Source organism: Arabidopsis thaliana, chromosome 3 (genome assembly GCF_000001735.4).
Source record: "Arabidopsis thaliana chromosome 3, partial sequence".
Lineage (NCBI taxonomy): Eukaryota > Viridiplantae > Streptophyta > Magnoliopsida > Brassicales > Brassicaceae > Arabidopsis > Arabidopsis thaliana.
Genome location: NC_003074.8, coordinates 930,010 through 956,455, shown reverse-complemented (window position 1 = coordinate 956,455; position 26,446 = coordinate 930,010). Strand labels below are relative to the sequence as shown.

At 35.7% G+C, this 26,446-nt stretch overlaps 8 protein-coding genes across 16 annotated transcripts; 5 read left to right on the top strand and 3 right to left on the bottom strand.

Annotated features, from left to right (window-relative positions):
- Positions 1 to 1,084: 1,084 nt before the first annotated feature.
- AT3G03776 (hydroxyproline-rich glycoprotein family protein) lies at positions 1,085 to 2,435 on the top strand (the record flags this gene model as incomplete). 3 transcript variants are annotated; one of them, NM_001337485.1, is made up of 3 exons in its annotated part: positions 1,085 to 1,256; positions 1,348 to 1,423; positions 1,831 to 2,368. In NM_001337485.1, the coding sequence occupies exons 1-3, from the start codon at positions 1,233 to 1,235 to the stop codon at positions 2,310 to 2,312; spliced, it is 582 nt and encodes a 193-aa protein (NP_001326358.1). In that variant the 5' UTR covers positions 1,085 to 1,232. The 3 variants fall into 3 exon arrangements, with proteins under 3 accessions (NP_001326358.1, NP_001319460.1, NP_001326357.1); NM_001337484.1 differs by having other exon boundaries at positions 1,135 to 1,256; positions 1,343 to 1,423; positions 1,831 to 2,435; NM_001337486.1 differs by having other exon boundaries at positions 1,244 to 1,256; positions 1,831 to 2,312.
- On the bottom strand, positions 2,401 to 4,828 carry AT3G03773 (HSP20-like chaperones superfamily protein; the record flags this gene model as incomplete). 3 transcript variants are annotated; one of them, NM_001161117.1, is made up of 8 exons in its annotated part: positions 2,616 to 3,000; positions 3,225 to 3,270; positions 3,365 to 3,393; positions 3,590 to 3,746; positions 3,888 to 4,068; positions 4,183 to 4,221; positions 4,567 to 4,681; positions 4,816 to 4,828. In NM_001161117.1, the coding sequence occupies 8 exons, from the start codon at positions 4,826 to 4,828 to the stop codon at positions 2,966 to 2,968; spliced, it is 615 nt and encodes a 204-aa protein (NP_001154589.1). In that variant the 3' UTR covers positions 2,616 to 2,965. The 3 variants fall into 3 exon arrangements, with proteins under 3 accessions (NP_683525.2, NP_001326356.1, NP_001154589.1); NM_148683.5 differs by lacking the exons at positions 4,183 to 4,221; positions 4,816 to 4,828 and having other exon boundaries at positions 2,401 to 3,000; NM_001337483.1 differs by lacking the exons at positions 4,183 to 4,221; positions 4,816 to 4,828 and having other exon boundaries at positions 2,401 to 3,000; positions 3,365 to 3,746.
- A 2,389-nt stretch (positions 4,829 to 7,217) lies between these two features.
- Positions 7,218 to 11,379, top strand: AT3G03770 (Leucine-rich repeat protein kinase family protein). Of its 3 annotated transcripts, none has more exons than NM_111248.5 (10): positions 7,218 to 7,577; positions 7,661 to 7,752; positions 7,954 to 9,355; positions 9,450 to 9,583; positions 9,677 to 9,917; positions 10,014 to 10,219; positions 10,293 to 10,336; positions 10,505 to 10,616; positions 10,696 to 11,008; positions 11,131 to 11,379. In NM_111248.5, the coding sequence occupies exons 3-10, from the start codon at positions 8,020 to 8,022 to the stop codon at positions 11,151 to 11,153; spliced, it is 2,409 nt and encodes an 802-aa protein (NP_566213.1). In that variant the 5' UTR covers positions 7,218 to 7,577; positions 7,661 to 7,752; positions 7,954 to 8,019; the 3' UTR covers positions 11,154 to 11,379. The 3 variants fall into 3 exon arrangements, with proteins under 3 accessions (NP_566213.1, NP_001189801.1, NP_001326355.1); NM_001202872.1 differs by having other exon boundaries at positions 7,414 to 7,577; positions 7,720 to 7,752; positions 11,131 to 11,321; NM_001337482.1 differs by lacking the exon at positions 7,218 to 7,577 and having other exon boundaries at positions 7,578 to 7,752; positions 11,131 to 11,321.
- A 242-nt stretch (positions 11,380 to 11,621) lies between these two features.
- Positions 11,622 to 12,899, bottom strand: LBD20 (LOB domain-containing protein 20). The gene is made up of 2 exons (NM_111247.2): positions 12,414 to 12,899; positions 11,622 to 12,193 (listed from the first exon to the last, which is right to left on the bottom strand). The coding sequence occupies exons 1-2, from the start codon at positions 12,822 to 12,824 to the stop codon at positions 11,783 to 11,785; spliced, it is 822 nt and encodes a 273-aa protein (NP_187026.1). The 5' UTR covers positions 12,825 to 12,899; the 3' UTR covers positions 11,622 to 11,782.
- A 1,462-nt stretch (positions 12,900 to 14,361) lies between these two features.
- Positions 14,362 to 16,556, bottom strand: SDG20 (SET domain protein 20). 2 transcript variants are annotated; one of them, NM_202483.2, is made up of 2 exons: positions 15,817 to 16,556; positions 14,362 to 15,345 (listed from the first exon to the last, which is right to left on the bottom strand). In NM_202483.2, exons 1-2 carry the CDS (start codon positions 16,478 to 16,480, stop codon positions 14,945 to 14,947), a joined length of 1,065 nt encoding a protein of 354 aa, NP_974212.1. In that variant the 5' UTR covers positions 16,481 to 16,556; the 3' UTR covers positions 14,362 to 14,944. The 2 variants fall into 2 exon arrangements, with proteins under 2 accessions (NP_974212.1, NP_187025.2); NM_111246.3 differs by having other exon boundaries at positions 14,867 to 15,321; positions 15,841 to 16,504.
- On the top strand, positions 14,786 to 19,578 carry BPM4 (BTB-POZ and MATH domain 4). The gene is made up of 4 exons (NM_111245.3): positions 14,786 to 17,103; positions 18,227 to 18,572; positions 18,672 to 18,954; positions 19,037 to 19,578. The coding sequence occupies exons 1-4, from the start codon at positions 16,649 to 16,651 to the stop codon at positions 19,348 to 19,350; spliced, it is 1,398 nt and encodes a 465-aa protein (NP_566212.2). The 5' UTR covers positions 14,786 to 16,648; the 3' UTR covers positions 19,351 to 19,578.
- A 557-nt stretch (positions 19,579 to 20,135) lies between these two features.
- Positions 20,136 to 21,317, top strand: AT3G03730 (F-box/kelch-repeat protein, putative (DUF295); the record flags this gene model as incomplete). The annotated part of the gene is made up of 1 exon (NM_111244.1): positions 20,136 to 21,317. The coding sequence occupies one exon, from the start codon at positions 20,136 to 20,138 to the stop codon at positions 21,315 to 21,317; it is 1,182 nt and encodes a 393-aa protein (NP_187023.1).
- A 674-nt stretch (positions 21,318 to 21,991) lies between these two features.
- AT3G03726 (F-box/kelch-repeat protein, putative (DUF295)) lies at positions 21,992 to 23,115 on the top strand (the record flags this gene model as incomplete). Of its 2 annotated transcripts, NM_001161116.1 has the most annotated exons (5): positions 21,992 to 22,232; positions 22,343 to 22,458; positions 22,534 to 22,690; positions 22,747 to 22,979; positions 23,068 to 23,115. In NM_001161116.1, 5 exons carry the CDS (start codon positions 21,992 to 21,994, stop codon positions 23,113 to 23,115), a joined length of 795 nt encoding a protein of 264 aa, NP_001154588.1. The 2 variants fall into 2 exon arrangements, with proteins under 2 accessions (NP_001154588.1, NP_001154587.1); NM_001161115.1 differs by having other exon boundaries at positions 22,343 to 22,690.
- Positions 23,116 to 26,446: the final 3,331 nt, after the last annotated feature.

Below are 26,446 nucleotides of genomic sequence, written 5' to 3'. Positions count from 1 at the left end.
TTAGGGAGTTGGTGAGATATTCACTTTTAATTTCATTTTTGGGAGTCAGTACCAACAATTCTTGCCACACAAATTTGGAGATTTGTTTGGTAAACAAAGTTGGTGAATGATTATGAGATCCTCCACGTCCCTCTTATGGTTTGATCTTCACATAATTTTTTTTATTCAACAATGACGTTTGAAACCTATTAACCATAAGTTGTCATAATATTCACCTTAATGAGGAATATACGTCTATAATGTATGTAAAGAAGTCTAGTATGAAATGGTAAACTAGTTCAGTAAAGAATATTCAATGCTCTGTTTGGACGACTAATACGAAAATTCTATGTTTCGAATAAAGAAGTGTATTTCTACCATCTCTTGTAACTTGTTTTGTAGCAAGAACTCTTTTTTTTAATGCTTTCACATGAGAAAGTCCGTTCTTTTGTTTTTCGACTCAAAAAACTTTAATCCATCAAGACGCTTAACAAGTAACTTCAAATTTCAAAACAAAACACAGAAATATTTGTATCCGGTAAATTTTATATTTCCTCACAATATCCAACATCGGTCTATTCCGAAGCATTAGTAGATCAGTAGATGCCTTGCTATGGTTTTGTCGGCTGTCGGTGGGATATAGATATAAAAACGCACGACCATTTAATGAGACATTTTTTTTTTCTTATTTCTCGCTAATGCCTAATGTATCATGCGTATTCGGTATTCCCAAAGTAAAAGAATTTGACAAAATGTTCCGACTAATATATACTTGTGCGTCTTGAAATATCGCATTACACATTACATACCTAATTTACTTTCAATTTTTTTTGTAAGAAAGTTAAATGAATAAACACGTTTACATATCATCAATCCTACAGAATATACTATAAGTTTTAACGGCGAGATCACATGCAAGAGACGATAAAGTTTCCATACTTTGAAAAGAGAATATGATATTCAATATATAAGGAAACTAAAAGAATTCATATATCCATAGATTGATATCTCTTATCATAAGGAAAATAAAAAATTCATAGACGATATACTGATATCCATAGATCGAAATTTTTTACTAATTAAGGAAAATAAAAAATTCATAGATTGATATCTCTTATCATCATATATCCATATTTCCAAAATATAATAAAAGAAGAAACTTTTCTTCACCACCCAAAACCTCCCAAATTTTTTGTTTTCCTAAGGTTTCTCAAGAGCAGGAACAAATAACAAAACATATCTAATCTAGATCGATGGAATCATCTTCCAATCACATGGTATGCGTAAACGCATAATAGATTGTAAGATTTGTGTATATATTTTATGTTTATTTGAAAGTGTGTATAAATCTTATGTTTTTAAGCGCAGATATGTCTTTTGAAGATAGAATCTCCTACGCCGGGATGGAAGAAATCCTTGGAAAAATTACTCAAGACAATTAATGGTTTCTTAATCTATCACTTTTCTCGTTTAATTATCTTAATTTTATCATTTCATTTCTTACTTTGTCTTCACTTCTTTTTCTGAATGCATAATGTTTTTCTTTTGTATTTATACATACATAATTTTCAAGATTTAACTTATGTGTATCGTTTGCACTTACAAAACCCAATTATTTAAAACAATTGTTGTGTATCATCTCCGGAATATAACCATGACCATCGAATTAATCTTTCGGATAGTTTTGTGTAGTCTAGAGATGATAGTACTATAAACATGTTTCCGTTTCAATCTCTTCGCTTTATCGAACAAATCGTTATTGTAGCCAGTTTGTTAATATTGGACTCTTTTTAATATGAAATGCAAGAATATATTTTCATAATTCTTCCCTTCTCTTTTGTTTGTTTACAGATGTGAGTTTCATGATCGACAAGCAAAGCAAAACAGTATATCTATCGGGAAAAGTCGACCCACAAATAATACTTGAAAAGATTACAAAAGCAGGCAAAAAAGCGGTTATATTATGGAGCAATAACGGACAGAGTAAGCAGCCGGAAAATCGGAAAGACCATTTGATGGAACAACGTTATGCGTCGGGACACATAAATGTTCCTGATGGTTTCTCAAACTATCATCCGCCATACATGAATGGTCCTAATGGTTTCTCAAACTATCATCTGCCGGATTATTGGATGAATCAACCTCAACTATACAATCCCACTATATGTCCCCCACCACCACCACCGTATCCACGTCAGGTCCATCCGCAGCCACCAGCACCACCACCGTACAAATTCCATCAGAAAGAACCGGTGGCTAAGAGTTTCCCGCCTACACCAGCTCCGCCTAAAAACTTTACGATGGGAGATTTGCAACTATGCCGGATAATGTGAAAACTTTTAGTGTTGCACGATGTTGTCCTTTTTTCATTCGTTGATGTCTGTTTGTGGATCATGAGAAAGATTTATGTTTATTAAGGATCTTATTATGATTTCAAACAAAATATTCCAAACTGGATATTTGAGATTCTCCTAAAGTAACACACGCAGACTTCTCAGAAAAAGTTTTGTTTTGTTATACAGTCTAGGATTCTTGTTGTATCAGAAGCTTTTAAGTTTGGTCTGAAATAATCCCTGCATCTTCTTCTTCGTCGGATGATCAATTCACGGCGACATCACATGCTAAAGACGATAAAGTATCCGAACCATTGAAAAAGACATAGTCATTCAACGGTATTAGTCTATTAGAGTTCAACCCTTACATTACTTTATAAGTTCCTACTCTCGGTAGAATTCACATACCGAACCCTAACTTGTGAACCAACCATAACAGAAAAAAAAGCCAAACTACATCAGAGACAACTAATGCTGATTACCCTACGAAACCTAAATCAGAGGTAAACCTGAGTAAACCGGAAGAGATAGGTGGTCGGTTTAGTCAGGTACAGAACAAACCGGATCATCCTAAAGCACTATGTTTCAGCTCGTAGTCTTTTACTTTTTCTTCATCTTCCAGAGTTGGTTGGTTGGTTGTTGTTGCGGTTAAGCTACTTGTTTCTTGCCTTTTCCAGATCAGGAAGATCTGACCAAATATAATGTTATTAGTAAGATCAGTACAGACAAGTTCAGATTTATATTTGGCACTAACCAGAACTGAATCACAGAATAGTTTGCTACTAATACTTTGGCCTTTAACACAATAATCCATCAATCTTCACTTAATCTCTACTTGCAGGTATACATAGATATAATATGTGAAATGTACGTAATCATTGCTATAAGAAGATAAAGATTCTTGAAACTTACAGAGCAATCCATCGTCATCGCTGCTTTCACTATCTTGATTAACAAACTATGAAAATAAAGAGGGAAAATAATCAAACAGGGTGGCTTTACTAAACAACAATAGAAAGATATACATTAGGCGATTATGAGAAAACACTTACTGCACTCTCATCATCAGAGGCTGTTTCAGCTGAAACAGAAACGAAAAAGAGTCTAACGTTAGAAACAAATTATCATATAGAGATCAGAATACTTGTGATTTTCCTATGTCTTTTCAAACAAGGTTTACTTAATCAAGCATGTAATATGAGAAGATTTTCGATTATCATCTAGAGATTGAACTGAAAAGAGAACTTTGGCTTGTAACATATATTTTTACGACTTACAGTTGACCTCCTCATCCTCATCACACCATTTATTCCAGTCGACTTTGATGTAAGGTGCAGGTTTCTCTTCCGATTTCAGCAGTCGTGTCCACCAGCTTCTCTCTTCTTTCTGAATTGAAAATATGATGTTCCTTAGTCCTACATTCTTCCGATATTCCTGCATCATACATATTACATAGATTTGTTATAAGAAGTATATGTGGATACTTATCGATTTAGAGATGCAATGGTTACTTTCCACTTGATACTTTACAGTTGCTGCTAGTTCTTATCATTTAAAGGAAGAAATGGTACTTACTGTCATAATCTTCCCATATAACTCCAAGCTGAATTCAAAGCGCTCGCCTTGGGCACCAAGAGCAGAGAAACTGAATAGACCCTGAGGCTCACACTTCACCGAAATGTCCTTCGCATCAGGTAAGGCGACAGTTAGGTAAACTTTATCAGAACGCTGAGCCCAAAGAACCTCCGGATTACGACTGCACACAAGGTGAAACAACAATATAATACGATGTTACTCTACTCAGCGGACTTTGTGCAACATACTACCTCAATCACACAACCGTAACAGAAGATTACGACTAACTTGTTACATCATACGAATATCAATCACAAAGATTCTCAATTTTGAACTTCACAAGTAAAACAAAAGCCAATGCTTATATAGATTGTAAACATGAATGCTGCTGAAGCCAATCATCATCACAAGTAAAGAAAAGTTGTAAGATCTGTGCAAACAAGTCTCTCATCATCACAAAGAACACTACTCTCTATAAGGCTATATAACTAATGAAAACCCCTTTAGTAAAAGAACTTAAAGGTAAGGGCTTTATATAGTCTGGTTAGAGAAAATGTGACGAGGAAGTCAAACTCAGCTCACAAATCACGCAAAACCTTTTTGTGAGTTAAGCAAACATACACACAAATCGAATTCGAGATTATACTTTTTCAAAAAAACCTAGAAATCGAACAGCTACCTCATGTTTTCAGCCAAGTGTAGATTTTGGATAAACGGTGCCGGAATTATGAACGGAGGATGGAGAAAAACGGCGATCGATTTCAAGAGACAAATGTTGAAACCTTTGAAACGATCTGTCTTAGGTAAAAACGATTCTTAGAGTGAAGAAGGTGAATAGAAAATATTTACACATTGGGCCCCAATAGTTTTAGAATATTCCACAAAGACCCATAACTTCACGAGTTTATTAAAAAACCATAAAACTTACACCTATCACACATTCGGCCACAATTAGAGATTTTATTTCACAATTTGGCATTTTGCAATAATAATAATTTAAGCTAGTTACTATAAAGTAAAAACAAGAGCAAAATGGAAAAATAGGGATAAATGAAATGAAAAGACAACATGTGTCATAGTTTGTTACAAATCATAGATCAATGATGACACATCACACATGCTACTTGCATAACACTTACAACTACACAGATAAGTAAAAGAAAAATTGGTCACGAGATGTGTATAAATAAAATTCCTTTACGTTGATTGCATTATATAACACTAAATTTATTCAAACTTGTCTATATGGCATCGTCAAATTTTGACATATTAAGATATTACTATTCTTAATGAATTCTAAAGTCGAATAAAATTAAAGGATTAGTTTGAGGATGCGGTTGATAAATTAGCAAATGATCACTTCACAATTACGACATACCTAACAAAAACCACAATAAATCTTAATGTTGAACAAACCATCTAACCTAATTTATTACACCGCAAGACGAAAATGACACACACACACACACTCCTCTAGGCTCTAACGTACGTCTTAATTAAGTATTTGCTTTCGCTTTCTACAAATCACTTTAATGTAGTGTATATATATTTATGTGATAAAAACAGAATAATGTAACATATGAATGCATGATAGTAATCAAGAAAAAAACATAAAATAGTCGTATAAATGTATTTCTATGAAATAATCTCAAATTACTTCACTTAGCCAATAAATTTTCATAATATATTAATTTTATAGTTGCCAGTCGATCAATTTTCACTACCAGTTAAAATAGTCGTATAAATGTATTTCTAGCCGTTATTAATTTTCTTTTCGTCTACCAAATTAAAGATCAATCTTTTTTTGTTAAGGAAAAAGAAATCGAAATTGGAAATTACCACGTTCTATTTCGTATTGTTTAAAGTTGGCTAGTCGATTATAAGCTGCACCAACAATTTTTAGTTTTATTTAAACTATGATTGTATACGACGACATTGACTATTGAGACATGCAACCAACAGATACAAAACAAAACTAACCAAAAAATGAAACACGCAAAATGAAGGAAAAAAATAAGATAAATTAAAATTAAATATTTATTCCTAAACGATGCACAGAAAAATCTAACAGAAGAAGATGCTTATATAAAACCAGGTGGACTAAAATTTCACAGAATTTTGTTTTCTTATGTTTGTAAGCATTTACTTTACTTGTTTTCTTATACCTGCAACTATGAATCATATTAAAAAAAACTACAAGATTAATAAAAAGATGAATCACTCATGGCACGTGAGAGTAGTCAAGAGATTAAGACATCATGCCTTAGTTTCAATTTAATATGATTAAATACACGAGTTTAGTTTAAATTGTTTGTTAATTTGATTTCCAATTCCTTGCATGTTATTCTTTATTGATCATATTATATGTGAGCTAATTTGTTGTATTAAGATTGTTTTCTTGAACTTTGAAAAGGTCGGAGAAGATTGGGACCTACATGTGTCACTTTAAAAGTCTGGTGTGACCTTTCTGATGGAGATGCCTTCGTGCGAAAGCTTACATTACAGTATGTGTCACAACTTCGCTTTCTTTTTATTTTCACCTTAAATATATATATTACCTCTTTCAGATTTAAGTTTTTGGATGGATCTTTTTTTTTTCTTTCAGTTTGGTTTTAAGCCTAGTTTTTGATAAAATTCCGGTGTAGTTGTTGTGGTTTTTATGTTTAGTTTGTTTTCAGCTTTCTTACATGATCAAAATTCAAAACAAAATTAGAGTTACACTAATTTACTTGGTTTTGTTTACTCATTCTTGATTAATCTTGTTTAACTTAGCATACCCAATTAATTGATAGACAGACTTTTCTCAATCAAATTAATATTCATATAAGAAACTTTAAAAAAATATCAAAATTAAATCTATACTATATAAAGACTTGTTTGCCTCAGACTCGTATTTGTAGATCATCCCCCTAAAGGCCTAAACCCTAAAAGAATATTTCTCTTATCATTACCTTTTTATCTTTCTTTTTTTTTTTGTCTTTTTACTTTTTCTTGGCCACAGCTTTGGCTGGAGTGGATTTCTCTTTGGTCCCTATTTTTTTGAAAGTGATAATATAATATGAACATATTTAATGCTGATAAAATAATTTACTTTGTGTACTGTATAAATAGTGAGACAACCAAAAATAAAAAGATCAGAAAAAAACGTCGGCCAGACCCTGTTGGATTCGCTTTTTTTTTTTTCTTTTTTAATTTGTTAAAAATGCATGTGAACACTTACAAGATTATTTTTTGGACAAAAAAATTCTATTTCTATTTTGTTTGTTTGTTTTAAAATTATTTTTGTAAAAAGAATTTATCGTTGTCTTCATCTCGTGATGGAGACTTAGAGAGGAGGACCAAACTCTCTGTCGTTAGCCACTGACAATTTACTAAATCGTATGGTTGCTAAAATGTTTTTGCATTGATTTTACAGAATTTGTTTTTGTTTATTGTCTATTTAAAAAATAAAAAAAGTTTGTTGGGTTAATATTGTTCCCAGAGTATCCTCTGTTTTATTCTTATAAGATATAATAATCACTCGTGAAGGAATCTTGAATGTTTTTAAAGCTCCTTGAGGAACTTTCATCTCTTACAGAGGATTTTCTTGGGAACTTTTCTCACTTTCTTCTTTAAATCAAGTTGCTACTTTTTTTGTTTCTTTAGATAAAATCGATATTCCATTCACAGTTACTTCATAAGTTTGCAGAGGTATTTCTTCATCTCAAAGGAAACGATTTGTCTTTTCATTTTCTCATTCTTCTTACTCTGATGAAACCAAATTTTGTTTCCAGGAAAAATAAAATTTAATCTCTTGTGCTCAAAAGTTTCCTGCATCTTTTCTTCTTGCAAGGTGTCTTAAAGAGGAGATTCTGTAACACATGTGGTGAGTTCTTCCTGTTTTTCTGGAATTCACATGCAAAAATCATATTTTTTTAGTTTGAAGATTGATTTCTAAGATTCTCTTCTGTTTAATGCATTAACGAGAAAGTGGTTAAAATATCAAGATCTTGAGAGTGGACCCTGTTTTGTAAGTACATTATATATAAATGTGATTCTTGAATGAAATGTGTCTCTCTCTTTGCAGGTTTTGATGATGATGCTTATATGATTTTATTTAGTAGTTGTGTGTGTTTTATGGTCTTGTGTGGCTATGGAGAAACTCTATTGTGGCATGCCGTTACTGCTTCTGGTTCTGCTTTTAGCTTCCATTGATGGCTCTACACAGCTACAATCATCTCAATCTCAAACCCTCTTGAGGCTGCAACAGCTTCTCTACTATCCCAAAGTGTTAAACAGCTGGAACAACTATACAGATTTCTGCAATTCTGAGCCAAGCCCTTCGCTAACCGTTGTGTGTTATGAAGATAGTGTAACGCAGCTTCACATTATAGGAGACAATGGAACTCATATGTTACCAAAGAGTTTCTCAATAAACTCGTTTGTTACTACTCTTGTTAAGCTCCCTGATGTTAAAGTTCTCACGTTTGTGTCCCTTGGGTTATGGGGTTGGTTACCTCAGAAAATCAACCGTTTATCCTCTTTGGAGATTCTCAATGTGAGTTCCAATTTCCTCTTTGGACCAATCCCTCATGAACTCTCGTCGCTTGCTACTCTTCAGACGCTTATACTCGACGAGAATATGTTTTCTGGTGAGTTACCGGATTGGATTGATTCTTTGCCGAGTTTAGCTGTGTTGAGCTTGAGAAAGAACGTGCTTAATGGGTCATTGCCTTCTTCTTTGAGTAGCTTGTCAGGTCTTAGAGTTCTTGCTTTAGCTAATAACCGGTTTAATGGAGCTTTGCCTGATTTAAGCCATTTGACAAACCTTCAAGTGCTTGATCTTGAAGGAAACTCTTTTGGACCGTTGTTTCCTCGGTTAAGTAACAAGCTGGTTACTCTTATACTCAGCAAGAACAAGTTTAGATCTGCAGTTTCAGCTGAAGAAGTAAGTTCTCTGTATCAGCTTCAACATTTGGATCTTTCCTACAATACATTCGTTGGTCCATTTCCTACTTCCTTGATGTCTCTTCCCGCGATAACTTACTTGAACATTTCACACAACAAACTCACCGGGCGGCTTTCAGCAAATCTTTCTTGCAACTCACAGCTGATGTTTGTAGATATGTCATCAAATCTTCTTACCGGAAGTTTGCCTACTTGCCTTAAACCGAGTTCCGGCACTAGCAGAGATGTTGTCTATGCAAGCAACTGTTTGGCTACTACGAATGAAGATCAACGTCCAGTTTCTTTTTGTAGTAATGAAGCTCTTGCTGTTGGAATCCTACCACAGAGGAGGAACAAAGTTTCCAAAGTGGGTATTGCTTTAGGTGTAACCGCAAGCATTCTCGGGGTACTTCTCCTCGCCGGTGCCTTATTTGTGGTTCTTAGGAGATTAAATGCTAAGAAAACAGTGACGAAATCTTCCCCAAGATTGATTAGAGAGAATGCTTCAATGGGGTACACATCGAAACTACTATCAGATGCAAGTAAGAGGATAAAATATCTCTCACATATTGTCACATAGATTACATAGAACTTGTCTTCATTGATAACTTGTGCTGTAACTGCAATACTTTGAAGGGTATATCTCTCAAACAATGAAGCTAGGAGGGCTCGGTCTTCCAGCTTACAGGACATTCTCACTGGAGGAGCTCGAGTATGCAACAAATAACTTTGAATCCTCTGCTTTCATGGGTGAAGGTTCTCAAGGACAGGTACAGCAGTGAAGCTTCAATCTTTCTTTAGCTAGTTTCCATTTTTTGAACAGTTGAATCAAACAAGATTTTTGTTTTCATTGTTCTTTTCAGATTTATAGAGGGAGATTGAAAGATGGATCCTTTGTGGCAATTAGGTGTCTGAAAATGAAGAAAAGTTGCAGCACACAAAACTTGATGCATCACATTGAGCTCATCGCTAAACTGCGGCACCGTCACTTGGTTAGTGTGCTCGGGCACTGCTTCGAGTGCTACTTGGATGATTCAACAGTCAGCAGAATGTTCTTTGTCTTTGAGTATGTCCCAAATGGAGAACTCAGGACCTGGATTTCTGGTACCACACTGAAACATCATGTGTTTTAAGAATGAAGATGATCATTATATATTTTTTAATAACTAAATCGGATTGTTCTTGTCTCTGCTGTGCTAGATGGGCACATGGGAAGATTGCTTACTTGGGAACAACGCATAAGCGTAGCGATAGGTGTAGCAAAAGGGATCCAGTTCTTGCATACCGGTATTGTGCCTGGTGTTTATGATAACAACCTTAAAATGACAGACATTTTGCTTGACAATAACCTTGCGGCGAAACTCAGTAGCTATAATCTTCCATTGCTTGTGGAAGGTCTTGGAAAGGTAAATGACGATGTCAAAAGTTCGAATGTTTTTGTTTCTTGAATTTTGAATCTCTTTTGCTTTCCTTTCTAAGGTGGGGCAAGTAGGATCTCGGAGCGGACCTAAAGGCACTCCAAGGTGTGTAATAATCTTCTTTACTCTGTTTCTCATCAGCTTGTAAACCCGGTTATATGGTTTAATCCTCTGTTTCTCAAAAGAATCAAAAACGGTTTATATGGTTTAATCCTCTGTTTCTCATCAGCTTGTAAACCGGTTTATATGGTTTAATCCTCTGTTTCTTAACAGCATCAAAGACGAAGATAAAATCGATATCTATGATTTTGGAGTGATATTGCTTGAACTTATAGTGGGAAGACCATTGAGAGCAAAGAGTCAAGTCGATGTTCTAAAAGAGCAGGTAACACCATTCGATATATATGTAGCTTGATGTGGAATCGCTATCATCTACTTTAAAAACTCTTTTTTATTTGTTGTAGTTACAAGCAAGCATTTCAGCGGATGATGGAGCACGTAGGAGCATGGTGGATCCAACGGTCCATAGAGCTTGTTCAGACCAATCACTGAAGACAATGATGGAGATATGTGTAAGGTGTCTCCTTAAAGACCCTTTAGAACGTCCTTCCATTGAAGATGTCCTGTGGAATCTTCAGTTTGCTTCTCAAGTTCAAGAAGGTTGGCTACAAAACAGCAATCCCTCGAGCAATCTCGGCTCGCCTTCTCCTGCTGCTTCCTCTCTTCCTCCTCCCTCTCGTTTACACGTAACAACACTCGAATCTCCCCGAGATTCAGGTATTTTTGAACTCGATCTTTTATGATCAATTGATTCAGTTCAGAATAGAATTTGATTGTTAAAGATTTGAGATTGAATAAGTTTATTGATCTGAGACTTATTTGTGTGGTTGTAATTGCAGGATGTGAAGAACATGAGAGGTAGAGAGACGAGGGTTTTTGTTTGGTCTTGTTCACTGATCACTACTCTTTGGAAAGAACATAACCTTTTTGTTTGTAATTTGATGTTTGTTTTTGTTTTTTTGTCTTTAGTTGTGTTGAGCTTAAACGATCATAACAGTTAATAATATAGTTAATTTTTCTTATAAACTTTACTTAAAAGAACAGTGTCGGTTAATTTTTATTCTTCAAAAGGAATACAAGTCCAACAATGGTGAGATAATTTTGGAAAATTCAATCGTTTTTTCTTCCTGTTTTGTTCAGCGAAAATAAATTAAAATTGTATATAGAAATTGAGATGGAACCGATTTCTAGGGTTTAGAAAAGATTTGCTTGATTGATTCTTCTTGTCCAAGAAATCAAAATAGAGGATAATGGCTGGTGTTGGATCATCAAATCCTTTACTTATTTATTAATTTGGATTCGTATGTAAATTCAGTTAATTCCAACTAGTATGATAATTAACCAATAACTACATGCATATATCTCATTCAAATATTTCACGACAACTCTACATGTATAGTATACGTCTGCTGGATATACTTATTCTCTTTCTCAACATTATTATAAAAACGGAGATATATTTAAATTAAAGACAAACCCTAGGTAATACATTCATCTCCGGTGAAAATCCTCCGCCGGAAATATAACCTTCGAAGCCACCGCCGTCGATCCAACAGCCACCGAAAAATCAGCACCGCTCTCTTCCTCATCCTCATGCTGATAATCTCCTCTCCTTTGCTGATGCGGTGGCATTGGCTGCAACGAATGTTCTAAGTTAGTCGGAGCCATGACGTCATAGCTGACGGCTGCTGCATCTGCCGTCATGGTGAAGCTGTTCATGGCGGCTCCGGCGAGAGTGGTGGAGGCGGAGGAGTTGTTGGAGTATTCGGGTTGTTGCATAACGACTAATTGTTGTTGCTGTTGTTGGTGATGAGTTTGTTGTTGCATAACGTTGGCCATTGCGACTCTACTGTTTATCAGTTGTGATTGCACCACCGATAACTCCGCCTGTAGCGAGGCCACCTAATTAATTTATGGTTAGAAAAGTATTTTTTATTTAATTATGAGCATCAATTATTTATTAGTCTTAATATAGCATAGGAAATGAATTTGCATTTAACAAAAAATCTTACGAAATATTCGGTTCGATTTTAACCGTTACAAGCTTTACTAAATAACAAAATTTGGACACCTGATCATTAGTATATCTTATTAGAAAAAGTTAATCAAGTATTAATTTTACCTGTTGTTGGAGAGCAAGGATGGTTGAGACGCAGCCATAGACAGGATCAGAGAGCCTAGCTTGAGCCTCGTATGAGATCGTAACCACCGCATCATGACGACGGTTCACCGGAATATGATGCAACAGTTTCGACACGTTGCTGGCTCCGAAAACCTTATGAACCGCCGCGAACCTAGCCGCTCCTTGGTCTGACCCAAAATGTGGAGCGAAAATGCATCCACTCACACACTTCCTTCTCAAGAACTTGCAAGCCCCACAAGGCGAAGCCGTCCCTGTCCCCGTCGTTGCAGCTGCCATGGATACTCCGCCGGAACTAAGTGATGACGTCGGAGTTTGCTGTGAGGTTCTTTTTCCGGCTAGAGATTTCCGGCGAGAATCTGAGGTGTTGTGGCCTCGCTGCTGATCAGCCATATCACCAAACAAACATTAAATAATTAGCTTTAGTTGATGAGAGTTTCTTGCGAGATAAACGATATCTCTACTTATATGTGTATGTTAATTTATATGAAGTGTATATGTACATGTGTGAATGTGGATATATAAGTAAAAGAAGAAACGGAGTAGGCCACGTTTGTTTCATGAAGGAGGTCGCGAGGTAAATGTGGTAATCTTTTTTTTTGTTATTTAGTTTGTTTATAAATTTATTTCATTTCCAAAATTAGTTTGGTCAATGACTTTTTTTTTGGTGTTTTGCATTTTATAGCTTTAAATGTTATTCAAAGATTTTTCACCATTTTCCCCCAATTATGTTATTTACTAATTAAATTATTTTCTTCCTTTAAGTTAAGATTTTAATATATGACATTAATAGTATTTCACACGTGTTTTCGCATTTGACTATTTTAGTCGTTGTAAGCTTTTTTTTTGTCGTCTATAAATTTTACTTATGTTCATGGGTAACATTAACTGAAATTTAAAGACTGACAAAAAAAATATCATAACATCTAAATTAGTCAATTGCGACACTGGTGAGTGGTGACTAATTAAATGTTTGAAATAGAGTAATGGAAGTATAACACAATGTATCTATCTATTGACGAGTAAATCACATAAATATTTACTATAATTGGCGTGTCAATATTATTTTATTGATATATAACCTTTTCACATTTGAGAAGGTGGCAAATAATAAATTATATATCTTGTAACCCAAATATAACAAATTTGCTCACCATAACTTATTAATGGATTAATATGTAATATTAGTTAGGTTATATATTTACGTATTGTTAGGTACAAGAACGAGCGTATCAATGGGAAGAAGGTGTGAGGCACACGTGCAAAGAGAGTGTTTAATAAAGTAATAAGTTTATAATTAGTATTTCGCTATATATATATATATATATATATATATATATATATTTATTATCTTAGGTCTTATTAAATGTAAATATATTAGTTATGGTTAGAACTAGTATAACAAACTTATGGAAATGCGTACATTGCGTCTGAAACCATTAATTAGCGATATATACATTTGAGATTTATAATCATAAAAATCTAGAGTCCTTTTGCTTATACAAGACGAACACTTATAAACGTTTCCAAAGGGGGGAACTTTCGAAAGTTGTTGAAATGAGAGATATACAATTGCGAAGTATAGAGAAATAAACTTCAGGACATTGACAATAATATGAAATGAAGTACACGATTTAGTTGATAAGAAAAGAAAAGAAAAAAAGTATACACGATTAATTTCCTTTTAGAAAAACCAATCATACATCGATTTGATGTTTAAGTCTAGAATATGTGATGCAATTTAAATTATCTGTTTTTGTTTTCCCTGAGTACCCAAGAATATTGGGCGGAGCAGATTGATGCCAATATCAATATGTAATCAGTACATGCATGCATGTGGTATATATAGAGAGAAAATTGTATGTTTTTGCTTACATAACTTAAATCAACCAGACAACCAGTGATGCATGCATGTGGTATATAACGAAATTCACATGAATGTTCTTTATCTTAAGGAAAAAAGGAAGATAAATCAGACGAAAGTTAATTGTCTCAAAAGGTAAAACAAATGTACGATACAATGATTAATAACAAATTGTATAGTATAGCTAGCTACCACAATCTAAGTATCGTATTCGTACGTAATTTCGTATGGATAGAGAAGTAAGTATATATGTGAGAGTGTCTGAGAGAGGAGAGGCACGAGAATCGTGTTGACCGTTTCGTGTGGAGTTCTTTAGTAAGCTAACCAACCTTCATGTCTGTCGTGCTCCTTTTCTTCACAACATTAATCCTCCCTTTTCTTTTTCCGTACTTTGCCATTTTCAAAATTAGTTTTATTTCACGAAATTCTTAGTATTTCATGACTTCATTTTGGTGGGTTCATTTTCGTGAATTACTTCTAAATTTCCCCCATTCCTTCTCCAAATCAGTAGAGCCGCTATTAATAAGAAAGTGTAACTTCCGAATGACAATGACGGTGCTTGGTTGTGTTTGCTACAAACATAGAACTCGAATTTTTCAAATAATAAGAGTGTTGGACATTAGTATAGCGAGACAAGATGATGATGAATTCAGGTATTCTCACAAGGCAACGTTCCCAAACAGCAGGAACTACCACAAGAGCAGTTTAGCTTGTCGTCTCTGTTCTCTCCGGCCACACTTACGTCTCCATAACTGAAACTTAACTCCTCCTCTGCGATTATGTCCTTTGCTGCAAAGAAACAGAGCCGAGGAAGCAACGCTCCTGAGCTTCTCAACAGAACAGTGGAGAGATTTCCACCGTCACAAGAATGGTTGATGAATCTAGCAACGTTCCCAATTCTTGTGGCGTCGATGTTTATCCTTAAACAAGCTTGTCCTGAAGGGAGGTGTTCGCGTACGACCAAAAGAGCTGAAGCGAAGGATTGTGTTGATCTGAGTTTGTCGTAAATGTTTTGACGTCTACGTGCTTCATCTGTTGTCAATAGCTCACCTATAAGAAGAGACGACAAAATCAAGTTTATGACTTTTGCATAAACCAAGTCATTAAGGCAGATCACAAAGAAAAAACACATTCAAGAAAGAAGAAAGATTTGTCATTATCTCTAATCTCCAAATCCAGCATTGTGATACTACCTCTAAACGATTGAAACAAGAACATTTCGAAAGCTCAGATCTTTCACTGATGGAGATCACTCTTAATACCATGCTAGAATCTCATCTCAACGCATCGAGCTAAATCATATGCAGTCCAAGTGTAAAAGGCTAATAACTAATGCTAATATTCCTCAAATCATGTAATCTTAAGCTTGATTTTCAAGTTCCAATTATCAATCTTCCAAAATTAGTGACCTACTGCAATAAAACGAATCACTATACTATTAGGAAACCAAAAGTTGGTTAACGTTACCTAATGCTAATATTCCTCTAATCATGTAATATGAAATCGAAATGTAATTGTAACCTGCATATTCACAGATGAATTGGCCTTGCTTGATAAGCTGGTCAGCGTACAAGCACCAACCTTTCTTCTCATCTCTCACAATCTTCAAACTAACCGAAACCCCCTTCTGCGTAACCCGGTTCGAACAATCGGACCCGCATCCACAACCCGACCCACATTCGTTAGCTATCTCTTCCATCCCCGCGAAAGCTAAACACTTGCAGTATCCTTCCTCACACCTCTCGCATTCGCATCCTGACTCGTCCACTAAACTCACCCCAAAACGTCCGCTTTCACTCACTGAGTCAAAACAAGGTCTAGACTCCGATCCACATTCATTAGCAGCAGCTCCCCACCATTGTCGCGGCGGAGGAGGAGATGAAGCGGGGATCTGAAAAGGTGTGTAGATGAAGTACGCGTATCGTTGAGAATCGATGGAGTTGTGAAACGGGATTGAGATGTTTTCCAAGGATCGTGCAGCGTCGAGAGATCGGTGAATGGTTAGAGATTTCGAGATTAGGGATAAGGTTTTGCAGGTTTGAGCAACAACGGCGAGTTCTCGAGGGTTTAGCCATGGGAGAATCAAATTCGCACATCGGAGAAATCGATCGGCGGCCGGAATAATGTCGGAAGCTTCTCCAAGACAACGCGTCTTCGGTGGTGGTGACTCTCGCAGTCGCTGCATATTTTTTCTCAGCCAGCGATATACAAACGACGTCGTTGCGTTTAATTCTATTTATATCCTTAAATTCTATTTTAATTTCACTTCAGTAAGAATTTTTTAAAGAAAAATGGCGAGTTTTTTTGTGTTAATCATAACTATAGATTTACTACCGTCGCTTTGGTCTGTGTAATGAAATCTGTCATTTTCACAGAGGAAAAAAACTTACAAAGACAAAATCCATTGCAAAAGAGCGAGCAACAACGACGAAATTTCGAAATGCCATCGCCACCGACGACGACTTCTCTCTCGGTGACACAGACCATAAACGGATCACACAGCTTCACAATCAAAGGCTATTCTTTGGCTAAAGGAATCGGGATCGGAAAACACATCGCCAGCGATACTTTCACCGTCGGGGGTTATCAATGGGCTATCTATTTCTATCCTGATGGCAAGAATCCTGAGGATAATTCGGCTTATGTCTCCGTTTTCATTGCTTTAGCTAGCGATGGTACCGATGTTAGGGCTCTTTTTGAGCTTTCTTTGCTTGATCAGAGTGGTAAAGGGAAGCATAAGGTTCATAGCCACTTCGATCGTGCTCTTGAGAGCGGTCCTTATACTCTCAAGTATCGTGGCAGCATGTGGTTCGTTTCTTCGATTTCTTCTTTTCAATTTTTTTATTTTTCTCTTAGCCATTTTGCTAGGGTTTGGTGAAGAATTGGCTTAGGGTCTCTGATTTCTAGTGAAAGCTCATTACTTTTAGAACAAATTTTGCTCCTTTGTTGGGGTTTATATGAGGTTACGGATGTTATTAGTGGTCAAGACTCAAGAGTGTAGATTGTTGAAGGCAAAATGAGATTGAGCTCACAACATTAAAAAATATAAAAGAGATTGAGAAATTCAGAGGAAATAAAGATACATTAGCTGTGGATTTCTCAATCTGTTTGTTTCTTTTTTGTTGTGTGACCTGTATATGAAATTGAAAGATGGGTGGTGAGAGCGATAAACAATGTTCTTTATTTTTTATGCTGGAGGCTGCTTGGCTTTATTTTTGTGGTCTGCTTGAAACTGTGAGTCTGTGACGTATGGAAAGAGAGAGGGCTTTGAGTAGAAGAAGCAAGTTTCTAGAATATGAAGGTTCTATTACCTGTTTTGGACATTCTGTAACTAGTTTACCTGAACTTTTCATAAACAGAATTTGGTTCCTGCTGCTTCACCAGCATGTAGCGTTGGTTCTGTAGTTAAGGAAACTTGATTGGGAACGAGAGAGGGTTTGGACTGATGATATTTAGGATTTTCTTGAAAAGTATTGTGTTTTCACATGTTGGCATGATTTCAAAGACCTGTCATTGTGATGTTTTACTATATAGGCACCAATTCTTTCAATATGGTAGGCTAATTCTGAAGTAGGAACATTGCTTACTGTTTACCTGCATATAGCAGCACAAACCTTGCTTTTATGAAACTGTTCATGTTAGGTTTGAAACTTCTTGTATGAGTTAAGCAACAGAGTATTGTCTTTTGCTCTCAATATTCGTACATTTGGTTTTCCTGCTTTTTTAAACATCTGTTGTTAAGTCTGCTTGTATGAATTAATCAACCATTGTCTCTGGTTTCTTCTTCTTGAAGGTGATGCCTTTGGCTTTGATTTGTCTCTCTATTAGAAAGATCTCATTGCTTATTAATGCAGAGGAATAATTCCCTCTTAGAGTTTTGTACTTCCCTGTTTCGCTCAACGGATCCTTATTCAATTTTATATGCTTACAGGGGCTACAAGCGCTTTTTTCGAAGACTTATGCTGGAAACATCTGATTTTCTGAAGGATGATTGTCTGAAAATTAATTGCACCGTGGGAGTTGTGGTCTCAGAAATAGATTGCCCACGGTTACATTCTATTCATGTCCCTGCATCTGATATTGGATCTCATTTCGGGATGCTTCTAGAGAACGAGGACGGTTCAGATATAACTTTTAACGTCTCTGGTGAAAAGTTCCGTGCTCACAGGTTAGTATTGGCTGCTCGATCTCCTGTCTTTGAAAGCGAGTTCCTCGATGTTACGGGAGAAGAAGATCGTGATATCGAAGTTACTGACATGGAGCCTAAGGTTTTCAAGGTAAACTTTCTCTCAACTTTTTGACACCAAGTATGTAACATCACACAATGTAAACGCATCGCATTTCTCTCTAATTGTTTTGATGCATTTCTGGTGAAGGCTTTGCTCCACTACATATACAAGGATGCTCTCATTGAAGATGCAGAGTCATCATCATCTTCCGGTTCATCTGTTGGTCCATCTGCCTCAGACACATTAGCTGCAAAGCTACTAGGAGCCGCTGATAAATACAAGTTGCCTAGATTAAGTCTAATGTGCGAGTCAGTGCTCTGCAAGGATATATCAGTAGATTCCGTTGCAAATATTTTGGCGCTTGCTGACCGTTACAATGCTTCCGCCTTGAAATCCGTTTGTCTGAAATTCGCAGCAGAAAATCTCATCGGTAATGATCTTTTCTGACAGGCTCATCACTGAAATTGATTTCACACCAAACTTACATTGCATAAACATTTTTCTTGATGCAGCTGTTATGAGGTCAGATGGGTTTGATTATCTAAGGGAACACTGCCCGTCACTTCAGTCTGAGCTTCTGAAAACAGTTGCGGGTTGCGAAGAGGAGTTAAGCGGAGGAGGAGGGAAGACGAGAAGCGTATGGGGCCAATTCTCAGACGGTGGAGCTGAGACAAACGGAAGACAAGCACAGACTTGGGGAGATATCAATGGAGGAGCAGAGAGAAGCCAGAGTGTTTGGGTCGAAGTTGTGAACGCTAATGGAAGCGGTAGAAACAATAATGACAACAATAACAGTGATGACCCAATGGCAGAACTAGAAGATTGAGCAAATAAAAGGTAATAAAAAAGCCAAAGGACAATCCGAGTAAGCTGAAGTTAGGATCAGACATCATGAAGCGGAGATCTTGTAACTTAGTGTTTCCACTGTCGAATACTATGTGGATCATAGGAGACGATTTAGTATTGTTGTTGTAATACGCTTTCCGTGTAATAATTGGAGTTACTAGTATGATAAACTAAAACACTCATCATCAATATAAATTCAGTAAGCTTGTTCAGTTTTCTACAAGTGTTAACTCCTTGGATAAATACTAAGAGCATAAAGTAAAAGAAATAATCTTTTACCAAAACACACAAAACTCGACAGCCTTCAACTTCAAAGCAACCATTTGCCACCAAAAGTTGGGTAAAGCCGTTTGATAACCACGGATTCGGGAACGAAAATATATTTCAGACTAAATTAAATGGAAAAGTTTTAGTAAGAAATTGAGGAACTAATTAAAAGGAAAATGTTATGAAAATATAAATTTGACAAATTGGGCTACACTATATTGATCCTCTAAAAAAAAAACTATATATGTTAAAGAGTGAAGATGGAATCGTGGAACAGGACAATATCTTAATTTGAATCAAGAATTAGGAAATAAAATAAGGAAAATATTTGTAATTTATAAGTAATTTATTAAGATAGTTTAAAAGGAAAAATCAAATAATATGTTAATTCAATAATATACAAATTGTTGATTAGGTCGCTGAGAAACGAAAGGGAAGCGTTATATAATTAGGGTTTTGTGCTTGGCCGTGACACAGAAGAAACAGAAGAAGAAGGAGATGAGCGATTCCAACAAAAAGACATGCAACGATGCGAAGCAGCCAATACTTGTCCTGGACTTGGTTAGATTGGTCTTGGAACGCTTGAGCTTTGTAGATTTTCATCGAGCTAGATGTGTTTCTTCAGTATGGTATTCCGCTTCGAAATCATGCATTGGAGGAACAAATCCAACAGCTCCATGGATCATCCTCTTTCCAAACGAACATGTGAAAACCAACAACGATTCGTGTAAGTCAATTGATCCTCGTGATCATAGTTCATACACAATAAGAGATCTCGGGTTTGATATGGTTAGGAGTCGTTGTTTGGCAAGTTCCGGTAGCTGGTTCCTTATGTTAGACCATAAAACTGATTTTCATCTCTTGAATCTATTTACTCGAGAGAGAATTCCTCTTCCGTCTCTGGAATCAATTGATGGATTGCAGATGAAGTTTGTGAGAACCGGTGACTGTGGTTTCGAGATGTCTATGTATTACAAAGCTCATGGACTTATTTCTTATGGTAAAAACAGCGATCTTAGAATAAGCGATGCGGTTTTGTGGGTAGATGAAAAAAACGGAGATTACTTTGTTGTTTGGTTTCATCATAGCACTTTTGCATATCACAAGAAAGGAGGTGACAATAATAGCTGGAAAGTGTTTCAACCTTCAAAGCATCAAGGATGCATCAACATGGTGTTTAAAGAAGGCAAACTTTACGTGCTTAATCCAGCTCGAAATATTTCTGTGTTTGATTTCTCCGGTGGTCATTCTCCAGTGGAATATGCAACTCCCCCATCTCCGAATGATGATTACTATGTCAGGAATCTTGCTGTGACATTGTCTGGAGAAGTTTTGATCATTTCAAGCAATCCAAAGAAATGCTTCGTCAAACTCTACAAGATAGATCCTAAATCATCAGAATGGAGATTAATCAAGTCTATAGGAGACGAAGCATTGATTTTGGACCTAGGAATCACGGTTGCAGCCAAAGATGGAGTTATGAGAAATTGCATATATTTTAGTCATCATGAGTTACTTAGATATAAAGGGGTTAGTCTATGCAATGATGATAAGTACGGGATTTGCATCTACCATATTAAAACCAAGAAGAAGGTCCAAGAGTTTGAACATCTTACTACTTCATCGCCAATACTATTTAAGGATGCTCGTTGGTTTTTTCCCACTTTTGGTGGAAACTAGTTGCTCTAAACCTATACCAAGTTTTGTCTTTTGGTAAGGGTTGATTATTTTCTCTTTTTTTTTTCTAGATATCTAAAAGTAGCATTTGACATTTGAATAAAAAGACACCATCACTTTGCTTCTAATAAAGCTGGAAATTGCTTCAAACTTTTGTGGGAAGAAAAAGTCTTTATAAATGGGCAGTAGCATTTTAATTGGTTTTTGGATTTTGTTTTTAACAACATGTGTATGGTAATCTGTTTTAGACTTTTAGCTTTTATTTTATAACTGGAGTTTCCAATATTTTACTTATAAAAAAATATATATATATTTTACTTATAAGATGATTTTTTTAGATTTATTTTATTGTTTATAATGATATAATTTCTTAAAACACATATTGTTTTATGAACAACTGATAAAATATTTCTTATAAAAAAGAAAGTATATATATATGTACAAATGCTTATGGATTTTGTATTTGTTATTTCCAAAAGAAAAAAAGAACAGATTCTTTAATGAAAAAACTCAAATATTAGTTTTCTTTCTTTCTTTCTCAATGGATAATAATGTTGGTCTTTTAAAACAAAAATAATAATATTATTTTAAAAACCACAACAAACTCATAGCGTCAGATTACTTGAGTCCCCTGTTTAGAACAGAGCATAAACCCTAATATTCAAAATCGTAAAAAAATGTCCCTGAAGAAGGAGATGTGGGATTCCAACGAAAAGACATGCGACGATTCGAACCAGCCTATACTTGTCGTGGACCTGATTAGATCAATCTTGGAACGTTTGAGCTTTGTTGATTTCCATCGAGCCAGATGCATTTCTTCATTATGGTACACTGCTTCGGAATCATGCATCGGAGGACCATCAACTCCATGGATCATCCTCTTTCCGAACGAATTTGTTGAAAGAAACAACGATTCATGTAAGTTGTATGATCCTCGTAACTATAGTTCCTACATAGTAAGAGATCTCAGGTTTGATATGGCTAGGAGTCGTTGTTTGGCCAGTCCGATAGCTGGTTCCTTATGTTAGACTATAACAACGATTTCCACGTTTTGAATCTGTTTACTCGAGAGAGGATTCCTCTTCCGTCTCTAGAATCAACCGATGGATTTCCGATGAATATTACGAATAGACTAGACACTGCGGTTTTGTGGGTAGATGAAAAAAGCAGAGATTACTTAGTTGCTTGGAGTTACGGTGACATTTTTGCATATCGCAAGAATGGAGATGGAAACAATAGCTGGAAAGTGATTGAGCCTTTAAAGAATCAACGATGCGTTGATATGGTGTGTAAAGAAAGCAAGCTTTACGTGTTTAGTGATACTCGAGTCACTGTGTTTGATTTCTCCCGTAGTGATTCTCCAATGGAATGTGCAAGTTTATTTTTTATCTGGAGTTTCACAAAAGTCCTGTTGTGACTTTGTCTGGAGAAGTTTTGGTCATTGCTAGCAGAGTGGAACCACATCCTGGGACGTTCTTATTCTTCGTCTACAAGTTGGATCCTAAGTCATCAAAATGGAGCATAATCAAATCTATAGGGGACGAAGCATTGATTTTGGATCTTGGAATAATTGTTGCAGCAAAAGATGGAGTTATGAAAAATTGCATATATTTAGTAATGATCATTTTCATAAGTACAGTGGGATTAGTCTATGCGGTGATAACGGTAACAGTATTTTCATCTACCATATTGGGACCAAAAAGGTGATCCAAGTGTTTGAACATCTTACTGCTTCATTGCCAATACTATTCAGGATGCTCGTTGGTTTTTCCCCACTATCGGTGGAAAATGTTTGCTTTAAAACTATCTAGTTTTGTCTTTTTTGTAAGGCTACATTATTTGCTTGTCTCTCGTGGAACAAGAGTGTTTACAAGTTTTCTTTTTATATTCAAGTGTTTTGGACTTAGAAAGGTTTGAAAAATCGTACTCAAATTATCTATATATCAACAACTAATCCTCTTTAGATGGTTTTGTTTTTGTAGATAAATTTGGCTTTTAGTTCCCATCAACATTTCTTCCATGGGTTTAAGTGTTGATCATGAGCTTAACAAGTCATTAGCTATATCAAATTACCAAAAGACTGATTCTCAAAACCGATCAAGAAAGAGCATCATTTTATAATCTAACTCGTGTAGAGTACTGAAATTTTGATTTGGAAATTAATTCTCACCGACTTAACATGGACCAAATGTACTTGATGTGCACCGACTTAACATGGACCAACTTGGTCGATATCAATACAATTCTGGACATCTAGAGGACGCTTATGGTACGTTGATTAGGCTTCCCGTGTGTATTTTGCTTGTGATCTCGGCATTCCATTGCCGAAGGTTCGAGGATGCGCGCATTCTTTCGATTGAACTATCTACAAACGCACCCAAGCTTGATGACGCTGATGACAGGAAAGCAATCCATTATAAATCCTTATGTGGACGAGGCTTAGCCAACATGGCTTTAGGCCACTATTACACAGCCGCTGTTTTGGTACGTAAACTCATATAGATATATTTATGTTTTGTTTATAATTATGTTTGGTATAACTTATATTCATCAATATTTATTGTTTTCGCAGTTTGCGCATTTGGTCAAATGCTATGCCAAGTGGTCAAAAAACTCTTTTGACCTCTTTACTTGGGAGGATTTGTTCATGTACACGGCATGGTGTGGTCTTGCCACGATGAAAAAAGATGAGCTTGAGGTAATACAATATTAATCGATTATATATATATAAAAATAAATAAGCCGACTTGTAAACTTTTTTTATTGATGATTTTTTAGGAGATTTCTGAGAGGATGGGAAGTCAAAAAGTTGGCCACCATTTCCAACACTTGATTAGAAAAACTCTTGGAGGGTAATATATAACTCTTAAAAAATTTCTATTGAATACACTTGTCGGCAATTAAACAAGCTTGGTTTATTTGTTGCAGGATGTTTAAACCACCATGCTTGGATTTTTTGAAAACTCATTCAAAACCAAAGCACTTTTGGACTTATACCTCCACGACCATGTGAATGCTCTTGAGATCCTCATCCAGGAGAAATTTAGGGTGTGATGCATGGTTGCTTTAAAACTATCTAGTTTTGTCTTTTTTGTAAGGCTACAGTATTTTCTTGTCTCTCTTGGAACAAGAGTGTTTGCAAGTTTTCTTTTATATTCAAGTGTGTTGGACTTAGAAAAGTTTGAAAAATCGTACTCAATATCAACAACGAATCCTCTTAAGATGGTTTTGTTTTTGTAGATAAATTTGGCTTTTAGTTCCCACCAACATTTCTTCCATGGGTTTAAGTGTTGATCATGAGCTTAACAAGTCATTAGCTATATCAAATTGCCAAAAGACTGATTCTCAAAACCGATCAAGAAAGAAAGCATCATTTTATAATCTAACTTGTGTAGAGTACTGAAAATTTGATTTGGAAATTAATTCTCACCGACTTAACATGGACCAAATGTACTTGATCATTTTCAATATAACAAACTAGTGCACCGTACCGTATTATAAAGTCTTTATGTATTTTTTTTTAATATAAAAACATTTTCAGATATATTTATTTCCAATAAATTCATTTATTTTAAGAAATTAACCAAAAAGAAATAAAAATGAACAAACATATATAAGTATCTTGATTAGAAGAAGCAGGAGACAAACCCTAGATGAGTGAGTCCGAGGAAAAGACATGCAACGACGATCCAAAGCAGCCGACACTTGTCCGAGACCTGGTTATATCGATCTTGGATCGCTTGAGATTCTCTGATTTTCATCGAGCCAGATGCATTTCTTCAGAATGGTATTACGCCTCGAAATCGTGCATCAGAGTAACAACTCCATGGATCATAATGTTTCCATACAACACAGATTGGAAAGAAAATTCATCATGTAAGTTGTTCAATCCTCGTGACCATAGTTGCTACACTTTAAGAGATGTCGGGTTTGATCTAGCTAGTAGTCGTTGTTTGGCCAGTTCCGGTAGATGGTTCCTTATGTTAGACCATAGAAACGATTTTCATCTCTTGAATCTGTTTACTCGAGAGAGGATTTATCTTCCTTGTCTGGGTGCAACCGATGGATGTCCGATAGAATTTTGGAGAATCAATAATAATAATTTTTGGGTGACTCTCAATGACCAAAACAATTCTGCAAAAAAAAAAAAAAACTTCACATATGGTCATGTGTCTTAGAATAGGCAAAGCTGTTTTGTGGGTAGATGAAGAAACCAGAGACTACTTAGTTGTTTGGAATTATGATGGCTTTTTTGCATATCACAAGAAAGGAGATGACAAGAATAACTGGAAAGTGATTCAACCTTTAATGAATCAACGATGCGTGGATATGGTGTGTAAAGAAAGCAAGCTTTACGTGCTTACTGATACTCACGTCACTGTTCTTGATTTCTCCCACGCTGATGCTTCTCCAATACAATGTGCAAGTTTCAAATCTCCGAATTATGGTAATGATTCGTTTTGCGGCAAGAATCTTGCTGTGACTTTGTCAGGACAAGTTTTGATCGTTATACACAGTGGGGGTGTCTACAAGATGGATCCTAAATCATTAGAATGGAGCAGAACCAATTCTTTAGGAGACGAAGCATTTATTTTTGATCTAGGAATAACTGTTGCAGCCAAAGATGGAGTTATGAAAAATTGCATATATTTTTATGCTGACCCGCCTTATCGACCTAGGAGGAGGTTTGTACGCAATGCTGAAAGCGGTATTAGCGTATACCATATTAAAACCAAGAAAGTGGTCCAAGTGTATCAACCAGCTCTTACTGCTTCGTCTCCAATATCTTTCTCTTCTGCTCGATGGTTCTTAAATAGTTGCTTCAAACCTAAATCAAGTTTTGTCTCTTGGTAAAGTTTGGAGTATTTTCTTTTGTTTTGTACTGGAACAAGATTTGTTGCAACTTTTCTTTTTTATATATTCAAGTGTTTTGGACTAAAGGATTGATGAATTGGAGATTAGACGGGTGATTATTGATTGTCTATAACATTTGGGCGTAATCTGTTATAATTTACATTACCGTTCTGTTTTTGGTAAAGAGAAGATCCACATGTCCATCAATTTTTACTGTGACATTGTAAAAAAAGTAAAATCTGTTAATCTGTTTTTAAGCTGAGGTGCAGATAAATCTC

Excerpts from the sequence above, each read along its gene's own strand:
- AT3G03770 (NM_111248.5), top strand. The coding sequence starts at position 8,020 with ATGGAGAAACTCTATTGTGGCATGCCGTTACTGCTTCTGGTTCTGCTT. Across the intron at positions 9,584-9,676 it reads GTGAAGGTTCTCAAGGACAG|ATTTATAGAGGGAGATTGAA; the intron begins GTACAGCAGTGA and ends TGTTCTTTTCAG. Across the intron at positions 10,337-10,504 it reads GGACCTAAAGGCACTCCAAG|CATCAAAGACGAAGATAAAA; the intron begins GTGTGTAATAAT and ends GTTTCTTAACAG.
- LBD20 (NM_111247.2), bottom strand. The coding sequence starts at position 12,824 with ATGGCTGATCAGCAGCGAGGCCACAACACCTCAGATTCTCGCCGGAAA. Across the intron at positions 12,194-12,413 it reads TCCTTGCTCTCCAACAACAG|GTGGCCTCGCTACAGGCGGA; the intron begins GTAAAATTAATA and ends TAAATTAATTAG.
- SDG20 (NM_202483.2), bottom strand. The coding sequence starts at position 16,480 with ATGCAGCGACTGCGAGAGTCACCACCACCGAAGACGCGTTGTCTTGGA. Across the intron at positions 15,346-15,816 it reads ATTCATCTGTGAATATGCAG|GTGAGCTATTGACAACAGAT; the intron begins GTTACAATTACA and ends CTCTTCTTATAG.
- BPM4 (NM_111245.3), top strand. The coding sequence starts at position 16,649 with ATGAAATCTGTCATTTTCACAGAGGAAAAAAACTTACAAAGACAAAAT. Across the intron at positions 17,104-18,226 it reads AAGTATCGTGGCAGCATGTG|GGGCTACAAGCGCTTTTTTC; the intron begins GTTCGTTTCTTC and ends ATATGCTTACAG. Across the intron at positions 18,573-18,671 it reads TGGAGCCTAAGGTTTTCAAG|GCTTTGCTCCACTACATATA; the intron begins GTAAACTTTCTC and ends TTTCTGGTGAAG.